Source organism: Gossypium hirsutum, chromosome D07 (genome assembly GCF_007990345.1).
Source record: "Gossypium hirsutum isolate 1008001.06 chromosome D07, Gossypium_hirsutum_v2.1, whole genome shotgun sequence".
Lineage (NCBI taxonomy): Eukaryota > Viridiplantae > Streptophyta > Magnoliopsida > Malvales > Malvaceae > Gossypium > Gossypium hirsutum.
The window spans coordinates 53,446,407-53,469,807 of NC_053443.1; the positions used below are offsets into that span (position 1 = coordinate 53,446,407).

At 32.1% G+C, this 23,401-nt stretch overlaps 2 protein-coding genes across 11 annotated transcripts; one reads left to right on the forward strand and one right to left on the reverse strand.

Annotated features, from left to right (window-relative positions):
* The first annotated feature begins 13,305 nt into the window (after positions 1-13,305).
* On the forward strand, positions 13,306-17,803 carry LOC107955008 (mediator of RNA polymerase II transcription subunit 19a). 10 transcript variants are annotated; one of them, XR_005916384.1, is made up of 8 exons: positions 13,306-13,424; positions 13,620-13,735; positions 14,853-14,918; positions 15,164-15,453; positions 15,643-15,876; positions 16,193-16,247; positions 16,429-16,562; positions 17,433-17,803. XR_005916384.1 is itself a non-coding variant. In XM_041097837.1 (6 exons), exons 2-6 carry the CDS (start codon positions 14,888-14,890, stop codon positions 16,477-16,479), a joined length of 666 nt encoding a protein of 221 aa, XP_040953771.1. In that variant the 5' UTR covers positions 13,322-13,735; positions 14,853-14,887; the 3' UTR covers positions 16,480-16,723. The 10 variants fall into 10 exon arrangements, 1 of the variants encoding a protein (XP_040953771.1); XR_005916379.1 differs by having other exon boundaries at positions 13,307-13,424; positions 16,193-16,252; XR_005916385.1 differs by having other exon boundaries at positions 13,314-13,376.
* A 671-nt stretch (positions 17,804-18,474) lies between these two features.
* Positions 18,475-22,080, reverse strand: LOC107955006 (acyl-coenzyme A thioesterase 9, mitochondrial). The gene is made up of 5 exons (XM_016890704.2): positions 21,267-22,080; positions 20,991-21,168; positions 19,402-19,868; positions 18,929-19,057; positions 18,475-18,843 (listed from the first exon to the last, which is right to left on the reverse strand). Exons 1-5 carry the CDS (start codon positions 21,654-21,656, stop codon positions 18,685-18,687), a joined length of 1,323 nt encoding a protein of 440 aa, XP_016746193.2. The 5' UTR covers positions 21,657-22,080; the 3' UTR covers positions 18,475-18,684.
* Positions 22,081-23,401: the final 1,321 nt, after the last annotated feature.

Genomic DNA, 23,401 nt, shown 5'->3' on the forward strand with positions numbered 1-23,401 from the left:
TTCTGAGACCGAAGATAAGGTTAGACTGATTCGGGATCGTCTGAAGGTGACTTTTGACACACTGAAATCTTATGCGGATCTAAAAAGGAGAGATATCAAGTATTCTGTGGGTGACTTCGTATTTCTTAAGGTTTGGAAGAAGGTTCTGAAGTTCGGTCGTAAGGGCAAGTTGAGCCCTAGGTTCATCTGGCCGTATCGAATTCTGAAGCGTATGGGACCGATTGCTTATCAGTTAGAGCTACCTCCAGAGTTAGACTGAATCCTCTATGTGTTTCACATCTCAATGTTGAGGCGGTACTAGTCTGATCCATCACACATTGTTTTTGTTGAGGAGATCGAGATTAGACCGGGTTTGACTTTTGAGGAGGAGCCGGTTCAGATTTTGGAGGAAGATATTAAGGTTCTGAGGAGGAAGTCCATCCCGTTAGTTAAGGTTTTGTGGTGGAATCATGGCACTGATGAAGCCACGTGGGAACCTGAGGACTCTATGCGTCGGCAATATCCTCATTTGTTTGGAACAGATAAATTTTGAGGCCAAAATTTCTTTCAAGGGGGTAGAGTTGTAACGCCCAGCTTAATTTATTTTTGTTTTTGTAAATACCTGTTGTAATACTCAATTTTAGCCCGGGCTCACATATGGAAACATAATATTCGAGGATATGCAATCTTAGATATGATATATGCAATCTTAGATATGATATGTAATCTTAGAAGATATGATTTTGTAATCTTAGAGATTTAATTTGTAGATACCCTTTAATCCTAGCTGTTGATGTAATTGATCTGTACCGTTGGATTTGGAGAGGCTCAATTATAAATAGAGGCCTCTCCCTTCATTGTAAAGAAAAAAGAGGGAATCAATAAAAAAGGGAGAACGATTGGCAGTTTTTTAAAGGTGGCTTACTGTTTTCTTTTTTTTTCGATTATTTTTTACTTATTTACGATTTTAAAAAAAGGGAGAAGGTGATACCGCTGCGAATTTTATTTATTTATTTTATTTAGCCCTAATAAAGTGACGCGTTTCAAAGGATGGAGATATTTTCCCATTCGAGCCCTATGAGTTATTCGCACATTTTTCATGTTTTACAATTAGTTTTTTTTTATCTTTTTAGAATTATCCCTTTAATTTGTTTTCAATTTCAATTTAGCCCCGCTGGAACGACGCCGTTTTAGAGGAGAGGAGAAAATTCCCCTTCCAGCCCCTCTATGTAATTCGCGTGTTCAATTTAATCCTTTGAGTTTTATTTATTTGCAGATTTTCCCCCAGATTTTTCATATTCAGTTCAATTTAGTTTTTTTTTTCTTTTTTTAAAATTAATTAACTTCCATAATGTGATTATTTCTTTTATTTTTTAATTAGTTTTTATTTATATATATATATATTGTTTTTATTTATTTATTTATTTATTTAAAACAAATATTTTTATATGTACGTATATTTATTTTTAATATTGTAATTATTATTTAATATTTTTATATATATATACTTTTCATGTATCCATTTATCTTCCTATATATATGTATATTTTCTATAATGTAATTATTATTATCATTATTTTTTATATGTACATATGTATATATATTTTTAACAAATGTTTTGTTTATATCCATATGGATATTTTTTCTTTTTAAAAAAAGGGGCTCAAATATATATATTTTTAAATACCTATTTTATAATTTATATATGTTTATCTATTTTTCTTTATATTCATAAATATTATGTATTGCATATATATATATACGTTCCATAACCCAAAAATTTATTTGTAAATCATATGTATATTTTAATCTTCATAATTTCTATGTTCATATTATATATATTCTTTTCTTCATTTATTTGGTTGGCTTTCCTCCTTTTGTTATATAATTGAGTTTACATTTAATATTTTGCATGTCATGGATTATTTTTATCGATTTTGTTTATTCATTTATTCATATTATTTCTATGCCATCGTAATATTTATTATTGCATTGTATATTTAATGTAGCATCACATCATTTTTCACTCGATTTCAAAATTTTTAAAATTGAGATAATGCTTGTATTTAGGATTTTCAAGGAAATTGAGCCCTAACGTATTGGGTTCCGATTTTCTTCGTTAAATCTAACAATCGAGCATTTCTCTTTAATCAAAAAAATAAGAACTCATTATTGGGAATTCAACACGTTGTGTCCTAACGTATTGGAGTGACGCATTGATTTCTCGAAATGAAGATTTTTTCTAAAAAATAATAAAGGAAATATTCCGAGTTTGGGATTTTGGAGGAATTGTCCGTAACGTATTGGGTCGCGATTTCTTAAATCTTGAATAAATGGATAATCTTTTAAATTTTTATTACACAAGTATTCTGGCCTAATTCATTTTTGAGGAAATTAGAATGTCGTGCCCTAACGCATTGGGCGTGGCATTTTCTTTTTCTGAAATGATAAGGGTCGTAATACGTAACGTTTAAGAGTTTTTGCTAAGGATTATATTTTTCAAATTTTTGACATTAAGACATTAATTAATTAATTAGGGACCAATTTTTGGGCGTTAGAGGGTGCTAATCCTTCATCGAACGAAACTGACTCCCGGATCTGTTTTTTCTAAAACTCGTAGACTAAAGCTGTTTTTTTAGGTGATCCAATCACACCTTAATAAAAGATTGGTGGCGACTCCCAATTTTCATTTTTTAAAGTCGACAACCTAAATTTTTTGTTTTTTCAAAAATATGGTTTCGACAGCTTGGCGACTCCGCTGGAGATTTTTTTTTTAAAAAAAATAAGGGAGTCGAGCCACAAAGTTGATTAATTTTTGTCTTATGGTCGAGAAAGTATTTTTTAAAAAAATTCATGATATTTTTTTGCATTCATTATCTTCTTGCTTAATGTATTTAAGTATTGTTTGCACTACACATTACATGAGTTGAATGATTTTACCCTTTAAGTGGGAGCGAGAAACTAGTCTTCGTGAGGTTTTCACCTCCGTGCAGGATAGTGGATTGCTTCTGGGATACATCCGTACCTATGTCTTCGTGAGATTTTCATCTCCGTGCAGCCATAGGGAAATGTATTCCCCTGAACTAAACTCGGTCCATATGAGCCTATAATGGGTGAGGATTGAGGAATCTACTAGTTCGGGTACCCTTGCTCTAAAAGCCAAACCTCATATAATGAACCTTAGGAATCCACCTTAGGTAGAACTATACTGAACCCTAGTAGATATCCGATTAGCTGTTTTACTATTTCTTGATTTTTTTTATGATACTGACTTTTTGTGTTTTATTTTGATTGCACGACATGACATTTCATTTCATCATAAAAAAAGAGGTGTTGATTCACGTTCAGTTGCTAAATAGAGAGCTTGTCATAAGGAAATGGGTTTCTTGATAAAGTGGATGACAATATGGTTGTCTGAATATGGTCCAAGAACACATGATAAGAGAAGGATGATAATTTAATGGAGGACTACACGATTATGGCTCGTTGCCCAAAGATTTAAGATGACAAAGATTATTCGAGAGCCGCTGAACTTTCTTAAAGAGAAGCCAACGAGCATCACGGGGATAAGTGAGCAATGAGTTACGGCCTGGATCGAGCAAAAAGGAGATAGAAGAAACGTCGTTTTTGAAAAGTTCATGAGATTTATCTTAACGCTCGAATGAAGAAGAGGATCAAATGTCTTCGCCTATGAGGGCAAGGCCGTATAAATATTCATTTTATGTAAAGAGATTTGTTTTCTAGTAAAGTTCTCTAAATGGAATTGAATCAGAATCAACGTCTCTTTATGTATTCATTTCATGCATTCGCATTACATGATATCATAGCATTAAAGTCCACTAAAAGACTTTAATTGATATAAATCATTCCTCAGTTAATCTGGAAACCAACCAACCCACCACACACCGCTACGGTACTCGATAAAAAACTAGGGACATGGATCAAAGGATGGAAAGGCTAGAACAGTTCCAAAAGGAAATGCAGGAGAAGCTTCAACATCAAATGAATGAGCAGCAAAAAATGATAGACAAAATGATGGAATCTCAAGGGAGTATGATGGCTCAGTTAAATCAATGGTTGAACAAGGGAACTGATAAAGGAAAAGGCTCTGTGCTCAATGTTGAAGAGGGAGACAATGAGGGACCTGTCTATCCTCCAAACTTTACCCCCCAGCAAGTTGAGATATACCCTGTAGGTCCTCTGTTACCATTAATCCTCAGCAATTTTAGGACGACGCTGCAACGCTAATGAATCTTCAGGCAAGATCAGGCTTTAACCCCGGAGCCAACCTTGTTAATCCTGCTATCCCTAACTTCGATGAAACGGCTGGAAAGGAGAAAATGAATGGTGAATTGCCAAAATAGCTCGAAGAAAAGTATAAATGGCTGGAAGAAAAATTTAGAGTGATGGAAAATACTGAAAGCTATTATGGGGTTGATGCTAAAGAATTGAGTTTGGTTCCTGATTTAGTGCTCCTTTACAAGTTCAAAATGCTTGAGTTTGAGAAGTACAATAGAACTAGTAGCCCCGAAGCTCATATAACTATGTTTTGTAGGCGGATGACAGGGTATGTTAATAATGACCAGCTGCTGATACATTGTTTTTAGGATAGCCTCGTAGGGGCAGCATCTAAATGGTACAATTAATTAAGCCGTACCATGATTGGTTCATGGAGGGATTTAGCGCAGACATTCATAAAACAATACAGTCATGTGACAGATATGGTTCCTGATAGAATCACCTTGCAGAATTTGGAAGAAAAATCAAATGAAAGCTTTAGGCAGTACGCACAGAGATGGAGGGAGGTCGCCGTCCAAGTTCAGCCACCGCTCCTGGAAAGGGAAATGACAATTCTATTCATAAATACATTGAAAGCTCCGTTCATCACACATATGTTAGGGAGTGCCACAAAAAGCTTTTCTAACATAATCATGAATGGTGAAATGATTGAAAGCGCCATAAGGAGCGGAAAGATTGATGTTGGAGGAAATAAGGCAAGCCTCAAAAGAAAAAGAAAATGAGGTGAACAGCGTAAACACGTACAGTAAATCGATTACTAATCAGAAGGGTTCATCAAGACAAGAATCATATGTGAAGCAATGTATTGAAAAACTCCAGTTCACGCCAATTCCAATGTCATACAAGGAGCTGTATCAAAGGTTATTCGATGCGCATGTTGTTTCACCTTTACATGTGAAGCCTCCACAGCCTCCGTATCCCAAATGGTACGACGCAAGTGCACAATGCGATTATCATACGGGAATTACGGAACATTTTATAGAGAATTGCATTACCTTCAAAAAGCTAGTTGAAAAATTCATCAACATGGGTATTGTCAAGATGGATGGCTCATCTAGTACCCAGTCATGATTGAATGAAATATATAAAGGGGTGTCGAGAAGTGTTCACGATGAAACAACTGAAGAAGGGACCTTGTCAGATTTTCGCCCTTATAGACTTGGGAGTGTTCTAAATAATTAGACTGCAGAAGAAACCCTTGTAGTATTTAGAGATTACTCAGAGTAATGTTCAAAACACACTTGTTGCCTTCAGCCTAGAGGCAATAAGAATTCCTTTATGAAATAGGCAATAAGAATTCCTTCAGCCTGGAGTGTTCTAAATAACTATAAATAGAGGCCTCTCCCTTCATTGTAAAGAAAAAAGAGGGAATCAATAAAAAAGGGAGAACGATTGGCAGTTTTTTAAAGGTGGCTTACTGTTTTCTTTTTTTTTTTCTTTTCCGATTATTTTTTACTTATTTACGATTTTAAAAAAAGGGAGAAGGTGATACCGCTGCGAATTTTATTTATTTATTTTATTTAGCCCTAATAAAGTGACGCGTTTCAAAGGATGGAGATATTTTCCCATTCGAGCCCTATGAGTTATTCGCACCTTTTTAATGTTTTACAATTAGTTTTTTTTTATCTTTTTAGAATTAGCCCTTTAATTTGCTTTCAATTTCAATTTAGCCCCGCTGGAACGACGCCGTTTTAGAGGAGAGGAGAAAATTTCCCTTCCAGCCTCTCTATGTAATTCGCGTGTTCAATTTAATCCTTTGGATTTTATTTATTTGCAGATTTTCCCCCAAATTTTTCATATTCAGTTCAATTTAGTTTTTTTCTTTTTTTTAAATAATTAACTTCCATAATGTAATTATTTCTTTTATTTTTTTAATTAGTTTTTATTTATATATATTTGTTGTTTTTATTTATTTATTTATTTAAAACAAATATTTTTATATGTACGTATATTTATTTTTTAATATTTTAATTATTTTTTAATATTTTTATATATATATACTTTTTATGTATCCATTTATCTTCCTATATATATGTATATTTTCTATAATGTAATTATTATTATCATTATATTTTATATGTACATATGTATATATATTTTTAACAAATGTTTTGTTTATATCCATATGGATATTTATTCTTTTTTTAAAAAAAGGGGCTCAAATATATATATTTTTTAAATACCTATTTTATAATCTATATATGTTTATCTATTTTTCTTTATATTCATAAATTTTATGTATTGCATATATATATATACGTTCCATAACCCAAAAATTTATTTGTAAATCATATGTATATTTTAATCTTCATAATTTCTATGTAAATCATATGTATTGCATATATATATATACGTTCCATAACCCAAAAATTTATTTGTAAATCATATGTATATTTTAATCTTCATAATTTCTATGTTCATATTATATATATTCTTTTCTTCATTTATTTGGTTGGCTTTCCTCCTTTTGTTATATAATTGAGTTTACATTTAATATTTTGCATATCATGGATTATTGTTATCGATTTTGTTTATTCATTTATTCATATTATTTCTATGCCATCGTAATATTTATTATTGCATTGTATATTTAATGTAGCATCACATTATTTTTCACTCGATTTCAAAATTTTCAAAATGAGATAATGTTTGTATTTAGGATTTTCAAGGAAATTGAGCCCTAACGTATTGGGTTCTGATTTTCTTCGTTAAATCTAACAATCGAGCATTTCTCTTTAATCAAAAAAATAAGAACTCATTATTGGGAATTCAACACGTTGTGTCCTAACGTATTGGATGTGACGCATTGATTTCTCGAAATGAAGATTTTTTCTAAAAAATAATAAAGGAAATATTCTGAGTTTGGGATTTTGGAGGAATTGTGCCCTAACGTATTGGGCCGCGATTTCTTAAATCTTGAATAAATGGACATTCTTTTAAATTTTTATTACACAAGTATTCTGGCCTAATTCATTTTTGAGGAAATTAGAATGTCGTGCCCTAACGCATTGGGTGTGGCATTTTCTTTCTCTGAAATGATAAGGGTCTTAATACGTAACGTTTAAGAGTTTTTGCTAAGGATTATATTTTTCAAATTTTCGACATTAAGACATTAATTAATTAACTAGGGACCAATTTTTGGGCGTTACGAGGATGCTAATCCTTCCTCGAACGAAACTGACTCCCGGATCCGTTTTTTCTAAAACTCATAGACCAAAGTCGTTTTTTTAGGTGATCCAATTGCACCTTAATAAAAGATTAGTGGCGACTCCCAATTTTCATTTTTTAAAGTCGACAACCTAAATTTTTTGTTTTTCAAAAAAATGGTTTCGACACCTGTCACAAATGTGTATCTGCTTCAATGGTTAAATGTTCTGAGTGTGTGAGGTATTGGGTTCAAGTCTTTCTTTTGGCAAAATTTTATTATTTTAGATTCAAGCATTATCCTTGGTTGATTGAGTTATATTCAATTTTTGGTAAACTCATATTCAAGCATTTTTTTTGCCTCGACTGACTGAAAAAGTTTGGATGGGATTGGGAGTCTAAAGGAGTGGGTAGTTGTGGTTGAGATGATAGTGGGGAGTTGCGATTTTGGGGGTTATATGTTTTTATTTTTTTTCAAAAATTTCGGTTCTTTCCTCTAAGTTTTCTGACATCAGTTTTCTACCATCCCTTTTTGGTTCTGTTGTTGGTCCTTTTGCTTATCATCTACGTTATTTTTCTGTTCTTTCGTTTCCTTTCAATTGGTTTACCCTTTCTTTTCTGTCATTCGTGCGATCCTAGTAAGTTTTTCGCTTTATTCTTATTTTTGGGGCGTGATGATAGTTGTAGGGAACCTGAATTTTTCGAATGGTTGTATAGGTGAAGGCGGTAAAGCTGTGGTCTTCATTTCAATGGTTTAATTTTCGCATGTGGTCTTCTTTGCGGTGGTAAGTTTTGAGTGTTGTTTGATTTAGTTTTGGTGAATTCAAAGTCGTTTGCTAATAGGGCATTGGTGTTCTCGGGAGTACTTTCGCATCAAAATCGTACCAGGTGTGTTCCAAAAAATACAGAAAATCGAGTTTTTGTGAAAGTTAAAAAACCATTCTATCGACACCACATGGGCATGTGCTTGGCCGTGTGCGAGACACGGTCGTGTATTTGACGAGGGCATGGCCGTGTGCTAGACACGACCGTGTGGTGGTGTGTGTGTGGCCATGTGAGCCACACGGGCTAGGCCAAATTGGGTGTGTGAGCCCACACGGGCGTGTGAGTTTTGGGCCAGGTCATGTGGGCCACACGAGTGAGTCCAATCTGGGCTTGTGGGCCCACACGAACATGTGGGCTATAAGTTTGAAATATTTTCTAGGGTCGCACGGGTTATTCCGATCTACTGTGGGCCTACCGTAGAGTCAGGAAGGGCTAACCAAACCTTAAATTATGTGATCTGTTATTCTAATAGTTGCTCTAAGTAAGACATTGTCATGCATGTCTGACTATTCTATTATATATAACTAATATCTGTATCCGAGCATGCTAAGCATGATATTTCTGTACCTGTAATCTGTAATTATGTTTGGGGTGGAGATTGTATATCATGAGGAAGTATTCTGTAAGGCGACATTTGCCTATATTCTGGCAGTTTGGCTGCATAATATCAGATATGTGTCATAATGATACAATATGGTGTTAGGGATGGGTGGGTATTTTTAACCCCACATGGTGTGATGAGTTGGTCAGGGTTGGTGTGTAGAGGATAGGGGTAGGATTCTGTATATTTGTTCTGTATATCCGATTCTGTTATCTGTATCTAACTGTGCATGAGATTTTTGTGTATATTTCTGTTGGGTTACACACTAAGTTTACGAATACTCATATCTGTCTGTTTGTTCTATTCAGGTAATCCTTAGACTTAGGCAGATCGGTGTGGCGGAGCCTCTCAGTGACCACGAATTCGTAAACTATTAAATATTGTGGTTTTACTTTAATTTAAAGTTTATTTCTGGGAGTTTTGTAATAATTGGACTCTCCAGAGTGTCTGGTTAATTTTTGGGATTTTTGTTTTAAACATTTAATTGCAACAGATACTCAAAAACGTAGTTTTCACTAAAATAAAGGTTTTCCAAAAACATGAATGGGAATTTCCAAAAATAACGTTTTCTATGACTTCCGCTTTAAATTACGCTTTGGTAAATTAATTAGGTAAATAATGTTTTCGATAATAGATTTAAACGAATATGTGTTATAATACTGGAACGTTTTATCGTAACGACTCAGTTTTCAAAACCCTTTTTTGTGACATCTCCGAATTCAGCCATAACGTCTGGGCCGGGTTTGGGGTGTTACATTATCTTTTCATGTTGTCATGATTAGTCTCCAATCACATCCTCAATTACAGCAACAATCATGATCTCTATATTTTCATTTTTCATAGTTGTTATGTACTGCTACATTCACTTCAAGGAATGTAGCAAAACTAGTGGGAAGAATTTCATAGTTTTTCATTAGTAACTTATTATTTTGCTTAGCCACTAGAAGGTATGAGATCATTCGAAAATACTTTTGAAGTCATTTTCACAATATTGCTACTACAGGAGCACATAAGATATTTCAATCATATAGTGTAATGTATTCCTTCGGGGAATGTATATAATACAAATACATGAGTATCTCATGTTATTTATATTTATGATTTTAATGTAAAACACATGAAGGTTTTATTCAACATATATCTTCTTGATCTGAAAATTAATATTATATTTTATAAAATTTTGCATCATAAGGAGCTAAAATATAAGTTCTTAAAGAGCTTTTTATAGTTTGATGCAATATTAGCTCTTTAGGAGCATATAATCATTTTATTGTATAACCTTAATGAATGTTTAATTTAGTTTAAATAAAATTTTATTTGTTCATATAAAAATAAAATGAATAGGTATAAATAAAACATATATTAAACGTAACAAATAATAAATTCATGTCACTAATATAAATAATTGTGATTAGATAATATATATTTTATATATCATACCACAATAAAATACAAAATATTATAATGTCAAATTAAAATAACTTTATAGCTATAAAAGTTTAAACATAAACATTTTCTAACATCCACCTCTTATAACATAATTTCATCTCAAATTTTACAATGATATGAAATTATCACAGAAATGGTGAATATCTCAAAATTCATGACAAGTAAGTATTTTTGCTCACATTCCGCAATAATAATATATCTTAATCAAAATCAAAATTAAACCAATCAATTATATTAAAATTGAAAAAATATTTATCTCCACATAAAAATCCCAATAACTAAATGCGTGAAGAGTTTTATAAATTCATAGAGATACGAATAGTGAATTATATAAATTGAACATTTTAATAGAATTTAAATCAAATTTCAAAAGAAGTTGATTAGATTGACTTATGTTACCATGAATGAGAAGTAGTGATTATAAACATCCTTTATAATGAAGAAAAAGAGATCATCCCCAAGCAAATATCAAAAAGTAAACTTTGAGAGTGAACCTTACTTCTCGATTTCATATAGATAATGATATCAAATCTTTCACCATTTGTAAAAACTTTGCATATTGCCGTCAAAGATATTGAAAATTATGAAGAATAAATTTGATTGTCGATAAAATGAACAATCACTTTGAGCAAGATTGTGCTAATAACGTGTTATAAAATAAAGAGAGATAAAGAGACTAAAGAACAAAAAAAAAAGGGAAGCAATAGAGAATGCATTTTATTGATCAAAAAAGATGATTACAATGCTTCACCAGAGTCTCTATTTATAGGCATAAGAAGTATAAAAGAAGTAGAGATCTAATTTTAATAACTATTAGAATTTAAAGTATATTAAAATTTTATATTGATCATGATGGATATCTACTTAATAAATTTTATATTGATCATGATGGATATCTACTTAATAAGATATTCATAACAAAAATCATATTTTTTTTATTTTCTAATTTTTATTTTCATTTTTCAAAAATCAATTTCAAAAAATTTAACCAAACATGTTTTCTTCACTATTTTTAATTTTCTATTTTCCAATAAAAATGAAAATAAAAAAGATCATTATTTCTTGAAACCAAACGCACCCTAATATTTTTTGTTATTTGATGATTCTGTGTAACATATTTTTCATTGTTTAGCAAATTTTCTTAAAATCTTTTTTTGAAACTTATTTTCAGTTAAATAAATACAACATATTTTTTTACAAAATATTATAGAAGTATTCCCTTTAACAATAATAATTTATTTTATAATAATAAGATCATTTATAGACATAATAATAATCAATATCTAATTAAAATTTAATTTGAAGTTACATATATTATATATATCTATATGAGAGCAAAAAGTGACAAATTGGAGCTAGAAGTGATAAAAAAAATTTTAAGTAGGATTTAAACAAGTAACCGTATTTATATTATTAAAATATTCATATTTTATACTATAGAATATTTATTATTAAATAGTTATGAATTTAATATATATTTATTATTAAAATATTAATATAATTTTTTTCAATAAAATATTAAGAATATTACTCAAAATTTAAAATTATTATTAATGTTAAAATTTTTTATTAATTTAAAATCATAATATTAAATAATTTTATTAAAATATTAAATTATGTTAATAAATTATTATACTATTAAATATAAATATATACATTTAAAGATATTGAAAAATGCCAATAATCTTTTGACCTAGTGACAAGAGTATTTGTGTCATAGCATGAAAACTTAGGTTTAATCTTTGGCAACACCAACCTTACCCACAATTATAAAAAATCTTGAAAATTATAATATATAATTTTAAAATTTTAAATAATTTTGTAAAATTAAAATTTTCTTATTAATATAATAATATTGTACTTTATTCAAGTTAATTTTATATAAAAATGAGTTACTCATAAAAAATTGTTTTTTTGAAAATTACTTATGTTTTTTAATAGGAGAAGTCATTTTTAGACCAAAATAACTTATTTTTTGTTGACCAGTAATTTTTTTCTGTTAACTAAGTTATTTTTCATAAAATAAAGACAATAATATATAAAAAATATTTTTCATAAAACAAACAAAATGTATAAAGAGTTAGTATTTGAGTGGCAATATACTTTTTTATTCTACAAACAAAATTTGTCACGTATAACTTTTCTTAAATATTTATTTATTTTTAATGTTTTACTATACTCTTATTTGTCAACTCCCTTGATTGTGGAGTCTAAGAACTCCACTAGAAGTATATCAAATATTATTTCATGTATAAAATATAAATGTATTAAAAGAAAAGGATAAATTACACTCAATATCACAAAACTATTAGTAAGTTTATGCTTTGATTACTCAACTTCAAAAAGTTACAAAATAGTTACTGAATTATTCAAAAGTTTTCATTTAAGTCATAAGGCTATTAAAATCAACGTTGTATGGCCTTCTCTATTTGCATTGTCGACACTAATAAAAAGCTCTCATTTCCTTTCTCTTCTAAAGTTCAATTTTCTTTTATGAAACAATTTTGAATGTTATGAATTCATGAACTAAAATCCAAACAACTTTCTTCTTCAATCTCCAATATTGATCGCTAGATCAACTTGAATCTAAGGTATATTTTTGTACTTGTCAATAGGTATTGATTTACCTACTAATCGTCGAATTGTTGCTTGGAACAAGCTAGCTAGACTTTACAAAAAAAAAAAAGCTTAACAATCCAATAGCTTAAATAAAAATTTTCAAATAGTTCAGTGATTTAAATGAAATTTTTTGAATAGTTTAACTATCATTTTGTAATATTTTAAAGTTAAGTTACTAAAATATAAATTTATTAATAGTTTAGTGACTTTAAGTCCAATTACTAAAAAAACAAAAGGAAAAAATTTCCCACATTTTTGGCTGGGGTCCCTCGTCGTGCGAGTGTGTAGAGAAAAACATTGGCAAGCGTGGAATTACCCGATTCACCCGACGCTCTTCGATCCCACCCTAAAAACAAAAACTATTATAGTAATAAAAAAATTAAAAAATAAATAAACAAATAAGGTAACTAAACACCCCGAGATCCAGAGAGCGAAGCTACGGACCCCAAAAACCTCAGAGGTAAAATTTATTAGCATCGTCGTTCGTCTCCTTCCAAACCCTAGAAAAGTACGACTTTCTTCTTTTAGAACTCTCTCGAACTTTCTCTGATCTACCATCTCTTTCCTTCCACTCCCTTCCCTTCCGTCCTTTTTCTCCCTCTCTTGGTTTCGCTGCTCAATTTCTTCTCCTTTCCCCTTTTCTTTGTTTTAAAATTTGTGCGGTTTTGATTTTTGTTTGGATTTGGTAATTTTTTACTGGTAGAAAAGCGTGAGGAGTGAGTTGAGTAGAAGAAGAGAAAAGGAACTTCGAAATTTTGTGCTTTGCTTTCCCGTGATCTGAAAAAAGTAACACGGCGAACTTGCGATTTCATGTTTGAGGTATTCTTGATTTCTTCTTTTTCTTCTTCCCCTCTAATGTTTTTATTTTAAATTTTGCAATGGTAAATTATGATTGGGTTTTCTTTCTGATTCTTATGTATAGACAATTAGTAATTGTTTGGAAAAATATTCTTTCGGCAGTTATTCCTCATGTCTGTTTTTCTCTCTTGGAAATTTATATATGTCCTAAGATTCCGAGAAAAAAAAATCTGTGGAAGTGAGAAATTGAGAAAAAATTGCGAACAAATTATTTTAAATCTGTAATTCTGGTGTCTAAATTTGCTTGAACCAGTAAAGAAATAACCTTTATCAATGCTTCTTATTTCCACATAACCAATTAATGATCCACACATAACAAATTTAGAGGAAACTAAACTGGAAATTCTTGGAGTTAAGGTATTATTCTACATGAGGGTAATTTCAATTTCTCAGTGCACCTGAAACTGCCATCGCTTGAAAACTCTCTTTAAATTATGACTATTAACTAGGCATTTAGAATTTATTTTTAAAGTTACATATGCTATTATTTGGCTTGCTTAGGAAATTAATGCTAAGGTATTCTCAAAAGTTGAGCTGTTAGTGGGCCAATTGCTTCCTACTGGATCCAATCATGAACCTCTATTGATATGTTTAATGTAAATATTAATTCTGCGTTTGCCTCCATTTTGCTTTTTGAATTGAAATCAAAGGGTTATATGGTTACCAAGTTGGCCTTTATCGGTTTCTCTTGGCATATCTTTCACCCTACTGCACATATTTTGGTACTAGTTATATAATTGAACATAAATAAAATTGTAAGAAAGATGAGGGCAAAGAGATTTAATTGCTGCACTGGGGAAGCATATTTGATGTGAAAGTTGGCTTTGGAACTTGAAATTTGTAAGATGCTTGTTTTACATGCCTGCCACAGAAGGTGAACAAATTGGAAAAAAGGATGTACTGACTAGGTTTTGTATGCTTTTTTATTTTTAATATGCAAGACCCTTCTGCACTATAGGGCAGGCTGCCTGTGATGATTATGCTTAACTTACTGAAGATCTACTGTAATCTTTGTTTACTTTTATAGATGTTTTGATTATTCGTGGATGTTTTTCCTGACTTTCGCTAAAAAATGCAGCTGATGATGATACATATTTCATGAATCATTAACTCATGGATCCTGAAGGCAAGAAATTTGGAGGAGGTACTATTGTTTAGAATGTGGATTTTTTATTGCACTCTCTTTGTTTTCATTGCATTTGTTTTTGGATTTGTTCAGTCCATTTGAAGTTTTTGGATTGAAAATTCCTGAGGTAACAGTAATTTCATGTAAAGTTATATGGTATTATTGTTGTTGTTGTTGTTGTTGTTGTTATTGTTGTTGTTATTGTTATTGTTATTGTTATTGTTATATTTCTTTTTCAACTAACAAGAAACTGTTTTCTTTAGGACCGAGGGAACTTAGCGGTGCTGTTGATCTTATAAGTCACTATAAGTTATTGCCTCACCATGACTTCTTCTGCAAGAGACCTCTTCCAGTATCAATCTCAGATACACATTATCTTCATAATGTGGTGGGAGATACTGAAATTAGAAAAGGAGAAGGGATGCAGCTGGACCAGCTTATTCAGAATACATCTCATAACAGAGACTCTAATGTCCGTATACAGCCTTTTGACCTTGATATTCTTAAGGAGGCTTTCCAGCTGAGTGAAACCACTCCTGTTGAATTGCCAGTGGTAAGAAATTTACTGCTTTGAGACTACCCTTATTTAAGTTTTTTAATCTAAAGGGTGGTTCTAGGTATTATGCCATTAATCAGTAAATTGGTAAAAAATTAATGGCCCTATAGTTTATTTTGTTATTTACAATATTTATCTTCAATAGGCATCACTTCTGTTGGAGTTGTTAACCATTTTGTTTATTAGAGTGAAAAAGGGATTCCTACTATTGCTGGGAAGTCAAAGAGTGAAGCTAAAGATAAGGACAGGAAGCATAAAAAGCACAAGGACCGAGATAAGGACAAGGATAAAGAGCATAAGAAGCACAAGCACCGTCATAAAGATAAAGATCGAAGTAAAGATAAAGACAAGGAAAAAAAGAAGGATAGAAGTGGGCATCATGATTCTGGTGCTGATCACTCAAAAAAGCACCATGAAAAGGTTGGAAGTTTGTTACCTCTTACACGTTTTGTCCAGAGTATAGTGGAAAAATGGTTAAAGTCAGTCTGTTAATTTATCCATTCTTTGTTCAAGAATAACATTGTTTCTTTTGAGCTATGCATGGGATGTTTTCTTTTGATCAGTAAAAATAAGCAGTTGTGCTGATCCCGGGAATTAAACTACCGTGGTCTGTGCTCCTGTGCAAGTTTGTATTTTAATTTGTCTTCTGAAAGTATATCAAAAACTTTTATCTTGAAATTAGATTAATTTTAAATGGAATTCCATGTAAAATTCTTTATAATTCATATATTTTCAGAAAAGGAAGCATGATGGAGATGAAGATCTTAGTGATGTTCACAGACACAAAAAAAGTAAGGTAATGCACCTAATTGTGGATTATGCTCTGTTCTGTTGCGTTATGTGGATTATCTTTCATATTTGTGATATGTGTAGCACTAACTCTTCATTTCGTCCTAGAATGGTGCCCATAGACTTTGTCTTCTAACTACTTTCTCATCATGCTTATCAAAGTACGTAATTAATTTGATGCAGCATAAAAGCTCAAAAATTGATGAAGTTGGTGCAATTAAAGTAGCAGGCTGAAAGGGTGGCTCTCTAGTTCATATTGTCTCAGATGGTTTTCAGAGTATGGGAGGGTTTGCTTAATGCTCTCTACATTGGTTGAGGTGAATGTCATATCTCGCTGTTTCATTTATTTCTTATTGTATTACTCTTGATACTCAATATTATCCAGTTATTCACTGCTAATCAATTATCAAAATCCAAAAATGTACTGGAACTTGTATATGAATATGCCCCAGATATACAATAATTCTCTTCGCCTCCATATAACATTATGTGCTTTATCCTTCTACTTTCAACTCAGGCAATCAAGGTACAACAAAGAAATAATTATGAACACTAAGTATAACATTGCATAAAGGGTGGATTAGAACTTGGATGTTTGCTGCAAATGTTCTTATTACAGTTTTTTAAATTGTCTAAAGTAGAACATGGAGAATCTCATACATGTAGCCTAGCAACTGGCTTTTATAAGATCTATTGTTTTCTACTTTTTATCGGTAAAACTATATTGCAAGGGTAGTGATGTAGAGAATCTGCTGAGTTCTGTGGATGTTGCCAGACAAATCTTGTGGCTGAAAAGGTTGTGGAATGGCATAGTTTAACTTCTGTTTAGAAGTGGTTACATATTTAATTATTTACACATTCAAGTATTTACAGTTCTAGTTTTGGGGCCCAAGATTCCAATGAGGAGAAAGATAGTGTAGTAGTAAAAGAATTATTTGCTTCCTACTCTTGACCTGATATTAAAACGTGGCCTACACTCTGAACGAGGTTGAATTTGGATCCTTTTCCCACTGTTCATTATGTGACCTGTTATTATTATTTCTTTAAGGCAGACTCTTCCTTTTTGTTATATTTGTTATCATCACAGGGCTCAGGTGTGGAGATGGGGTTGGGGAAGGGTGTTAAAATGGCAGATAGGTTTTAAAGGTTCTAACTTAACACACTCTCTCTGTTTGTCTTTTGTGCAGAGTAACTTGTAAACTGAGTTAAGAATGTGTAGAAGGTGAATTCATCCATTGATGGATATCTAATGCAGGGTATAGGGCTGCTGAAAATGGACTTTTTTGTATCATAAACATTGTTGGTAACATGCAAAACTTTGATTTTCTTTCGTCCTTTTTCTAATTTTGTAGCTGTGCTTGTCGTGTACACATAATTTTGTCTGGTTAAAAGTCTAAAACGCCTAGTCCTGAAATGAAATACTATCAGTTTGATTTAGGGTTTGCAGCTTTTGTTTTGTAGAAAGAATAGGGCATATCGGAGCTGCTGTTTCATTATCTTCCCTATTTGTCATAACATCGGCTTGAAGCCACTGTCTTATTTGTTTCTTTTCCTTTTAGCAGACAATTGTGTTTCATTTTGGCTTTTACATTCATTTACGATTTGATAATCTAACATTAAAAAAAGATAGTAGTAGCTTTGATTCTTGATATTTGCAGGGTTTTTTTGTTGTTGTTGTTGTTGTGATTAAAGCTGTATAAAAAACCATAAACAAGGGTAAATGAACATTGTGATTACTGTTCTTATTATCAATGTAATAATGTAATTAGAAGTGTGGTTTGTTTCCGATCTCATAAGATATAAATAAAATGCTTTTCAATAAAAAAATATAAATAATGGTGAAATAAAAAGGGTTAAGAAACCATCATTGGAACAAGTTTGAGGAATAAAGGGTTTATTTATTCATTTTATTATTTTGTGGAATATATCTCTACTTACAAATTTTAGGAAGGGTCGATCTTTTTGTGGTCATTACGATATGAAATTGGAAGGGAATGGCAAGACTAGACGGAAGCTCTAATCATTCAATAATCTTTCTTAGTTTCTTTAACTATCCCCAAAAAGGTGTGCTATTTTTTGTTTTGATCGCAATGAGAAGGCAAATTTATGACTACGAGAAAGAAACCAATTCAAATAAGAAAGTTGCTTTTTAAGAGCTAATTTTATCAAATGAGGTGATTAATTCGGATACAATTGAATTTTTATATATTTTATAGTGAACGAGTGGGATGAAAATGAAACGATTGTTCGAATATGTGATTCAACTCTGAACTGAAGTTCACCTAAATAGACATCACTGTTTCGTCATGTATTATAATAACATGATCCCAAACGCTAATCAGGTTGATTTATGCTTCATAACTACGTCTAATTATCACCACATTTATACTAAAATAGCATCAACTGGTGATGTAAGAAATGTGTTGATCTGCCCCCGCTTCACTGGCTTTTCCGTGTCAGCATCTCCGCATCCATGCGCTCTAAAATTCGATGCGCTTCTTCCTCTGTAGCAGGAACTACATTTCGAATCTTAAATCCATTCTTGGTGGCCTTTGCCTCTGGCCGTACGGAGAATGTGAAATAAAATGTATTCGATACCTGCATAATGGATACACGTTTATGTAATTTAAATATAAACCATGAAATTAGTTAATGGTGGTATTAAGAAGTCCAAGGCTCTTACCTCACTTGTTCTGATCTCCGGCCTTGTAACATGAGCAACAACTTCAACATTAATTAGTGGTTGATCAGGGTTCTCAAGTTCCGTGTACAGAACACATGATTTTAGACGAAGGAAATCCCCTACGTCAACCTACATGTATTCTTCACTAGAGTTACAAAATTTCACACTCATCTAAACAGATCAAGAATTAGGGAAAACACATTGGTAAGGTTAGATTTAAATCAAAACAGGAATGCAAATCAAAGATGCTGAAACATGGCACTCTAAGAATTCAAGGACGGTTAATATTGCATGTCACAGTTTCTTCTGGTCTTCTATTTCACGGCGATATGCATAAAATAATGATTGAAGGCCAAATAAAATGAGGTTGAATGCTCGAATAATCTCGAACAACACCGAGCATGAAAGATAAATATGTAGATAGATATACAAGTTGATGCTAAAAGCTCTACAAAAAGCAGGAAGATACTTACAGGCCTTAAGAAATCAACATGATCAACTTCCAAAAAGCAAGGTACTAGTCCAGCAAATGCATAAGCTGTTGAGAAAGCTAACTCAAAAGCTCGATGCATTAAAAAACCTCCAAAAATTCGACCATGAATGTTGCGCTGCTGTGGTTGGCAGATCAGGGCATTTTCAAGATGGGTATCCTTTAAAAGAATGCTGTCTCTATCAGCTAAGGCTGGCATATCACAGAAGATTCGGCCCTCAGCCAAGAGTGCTTCCAGTCTATTTATCTCCCCATGTTCAAATTCTCTTCTATCTACTCTTTTTCTTTTTCTTAATTTGCTTCTAGCTTCAGCTTCTTCAAATAGAAACTTCTCACGTTCAGTTTCTGGTGAAAGCCGGTTAACAGGAGCAGCTTTCCCAGTCTTAGAGTCACGGGCCACGAAGATGAAGTTGGCTGTTAGAGCTACAGAGTCCGAAACATCCGTGTTTTCTGCATGAAATAACATCATCTAATCAAAGTCTCAAACATGGCCAAACTTCAAGATAATGTCTATAATGAAAGACTTTCTACAGAATCACACTGTTAGCAGCTCTGCAATTTGATGAACTACGAATTACTTCTCATTAACTCTGAATTGTGATCTGTGTCTAGGTTATGGAACCTCAGTGCCATTACCAAGACTATTAAAACATGTCATCTGAGAATAAACATTCAGCTAAGAATACTATCCTTGAGGGTGAGGCAAAGTATCATTAAGTAACAATTTTCACCATCATAAGATAAGTTAGATTTGGTATCTTTAAAAAAAAAGATGATACTTCAGAACTCAAAGAGTCATAGTTGCATAAAATGTCAAAGGACAACATGCTTCTCCTTAAAGGACAAAGTGTGAAATTGTGCAGACAATGTCTATTTTATAAGCATACTTGGTTGGTTTTCAATAAGAATATGCTTTCAGTCTTTTCCATATTGGGGTGAGAAAAAGTGGGGGTAGGGTAGTTAAAAATCCATATCAAATAACATAGATTTCCTGCTAAGAAAAAGACAAAACTTATAGGGATCATGGATTGAATAAGAGAAGAGGAATGAGTAAATACTGCAGGAAGCCTCAAGGAGAAATGAAAGAGGTTATATGTAAATAACCCTTACATAAATAACCTGCAAATAAGGCTTTAATTCTCGTCAATCGATATACGAGTTATGAAAAGGAATCTGTAAGGAATGTAGCATGATCAATAGAGTATATGAGAAGTGAAAACTAAAAATAGGTACACAAGTTCATGCTTTATCTTGGATTTTCATTAGCACTAAGATTAATTACAAAGGACTGAGAGTTCCAATAGTTCTGCAAAGATTAAATTATGCTCCACGGCCTTGGTAAAGATCAGAATCTTAGGAAAATCCATAAGTAATTTGCTATATATGTCTGAAGAATTAGCAAATGTGAAGAAACTACTGACATGGAATTTATGCATTCTTGATAGCTAATACTAAAGTATATAATGTCTCAACAGATTTGTACTAAAAAACATATCTGCAAATACTCAAAGTCATATGTCATCTTAAATGCAAAATTACAGTGAGTTAATCATAAGTTTAAGATTAAAGCACCTTTCGTGGACTGAATGACTTCTAGTTGAATCTCAATTGATGACCTCCCAACCCATATGACAGAACCAACTATTTTGAGATCAATATCAACACTAATAGGCTTCTTCAAAACAATCTTGTCAACAGAAGCTGTTACCAGCAAAAGAGGCCTTGTTGTGCTATCATCATCTGAACAATGCTAATTCACAAACAAACCACACAACTTCAGCCATTCAAAAGACAAAAAAGATTGCTAATTTATAATCCCCAACCTGCAAAAAAGGAAAAAAAAAGTACCTTGACAGAGATAGTCCCAGCTAAAGCATCAAGGTCTTCAAGCAACTTCCCAATTCTAACTTCATTCCAGGGATCCCTGTACTGTTCTCTCAAAATGTAGTCTGATGATAAATTATAAAGGATGCTGGTCCTGCTTTGAGAAGGGGTTTTGGTGAGCAACTCGCTCTGTGGGGGTGCATCTTTTGGTGGGTCAAGGAGTCTCTCAAAGATTTGGGACTTGGCTTCCCATAAAGCATTGGTTACTGGTGAATGGTACATTCCTGGCCATAGGCTGATGGGCTTCCTGGTTGACGTGGAGTCTGAGCCATTGACAGCGGCAGAAGTGTCAAAGGGAGATGCAAAAGTTGAAACCACAGGGATGGTGGTAGGAGATGAGCAATTAAACTCCATGGATATGTGATTTTCAAGGTGATCGTTGCAAATGGGTGGGCGAATATTGGGATTTCAGGTTTTGGGTTTGTTTTTGTTTTTGTGAAATTTGCTTTCTTTAGGGGCCAATTTCCTCTCAGCAATCAGTCAAACCTTTAAACATCTGGTTGTAAGCATTTTACTATAGTTTGATTTTTTTAATTATAGTAAAATGAAAATTATACTCCATAAGAATTCATCACATAATAAACATGAGGTTATACTATAATATTATTTTAAATATTTATCATGTTTGATTTTTTTGTTTATGTTTGTAAGTTATTTTTAAATTTTGAATCACTTGTATTAATATATTATAACATTTTTTTAATTATTTGCATAGTTTACTATTATAATTAATTAAATAATTAAAAGAAATAAATGCTCCACATGTAACCCATCTGCCCCAGCCCCTACCCTGCTTTATTTATTTGTTTTTTAGTTATGGACAGTTGTGAGGAGTAAAGAGAGCTTTAACCTTTTTTTTAGTGTTTATTTGTAAAAAAACTTTAAAAAATATTTAAAAAATTAATTAAGTCATTTGCAGGCATAGTACTAATAAAGTTCTATTTTCGAAATTATTTACGGAAATGTACCATTCAAAAAAAAATAATGATGGGTATGGACCGAAAATACTAAAACGCACTGATGTGAACGCATTTTTAGGGGATAATGCAAAAAAGTACGCTGATGACGACGCATTTTTTCCTCATGTCAGGCAAAAGCGTGCTAACGTGGACATGCTTTAGTAAAAAGTGCTGACAGGGACATGCTTTTCCTATGCTTGATTAGGGTTTTTGGGTTATTTGCAAGTTAGGATTTAGGTTTAGGATTTTTGGGTTTGTTTAGGGTTTAAGAAAAAAAATAGAGTTTAGGGTTTAGGGTTAATTTTTTTAATTGCTAAGAATTGTTTTGGAAAAAATAAATTTGACAAGATGGGATATGAAAAAATAAATTTGACGTGATATGTTCTAAAAAAATTATTTTGACGAGATGGATTTTTTTTTTTGAAAAAACGCTTTAAGTAGGATACACAATCAGTAATAGTACAGAAAAAGCTTCTAGTTGGTCACTTTTTTTGTACTGATAATTCTAAAAAAATAATTTTGAAAAGATGGTTCTGAAAAAATATCCCGAGATTCTCAGGAAATCTGATAGTTGGGGTTGAAAAACGCTCTAAGTAGGATGTACTGTCAGCAAAAGTACTGAAAAAGCTCCCAGGTAGATGCCCTTTTCAGTAGTGCTGGTGACAGTGCATCCCACTATCTCTTAGGCTATAAATGACCTAAATTTCATTCTCTTGTTGCATAAGTTATAACAAGAGAAATTGAAGAAGTTTAGAATAATAGAAGTTGAGAAGGTATAAGTTGATTTATCATGTTAATATTTATACGAAACATTATATTTTTGCATAATGTTTTTTGTTTTGAATTTCTTTCGACAAATAATTTGGTTGAAAATGAGCGGACGTATTAGTGCTGTTATTTATTACGAAAGTGAGGTCCATGACATCGAGAACGATGTTTTTTTTATCGAAGAACACAGCGCGGCTGGTTTTTAACCAGAACATAAAATTGACAAAAGAATTAGGCGCAAAATCTTTGGAACGATGCCAATGAAAGTTTTGTCTATTAAATATCAATTTTGTGCTTCGGTTGATCTTGTGACATATGACTCATCTGATATCAAATGTGCTCGTGGTTTGGAGGCGATGGTGCAGACGCACC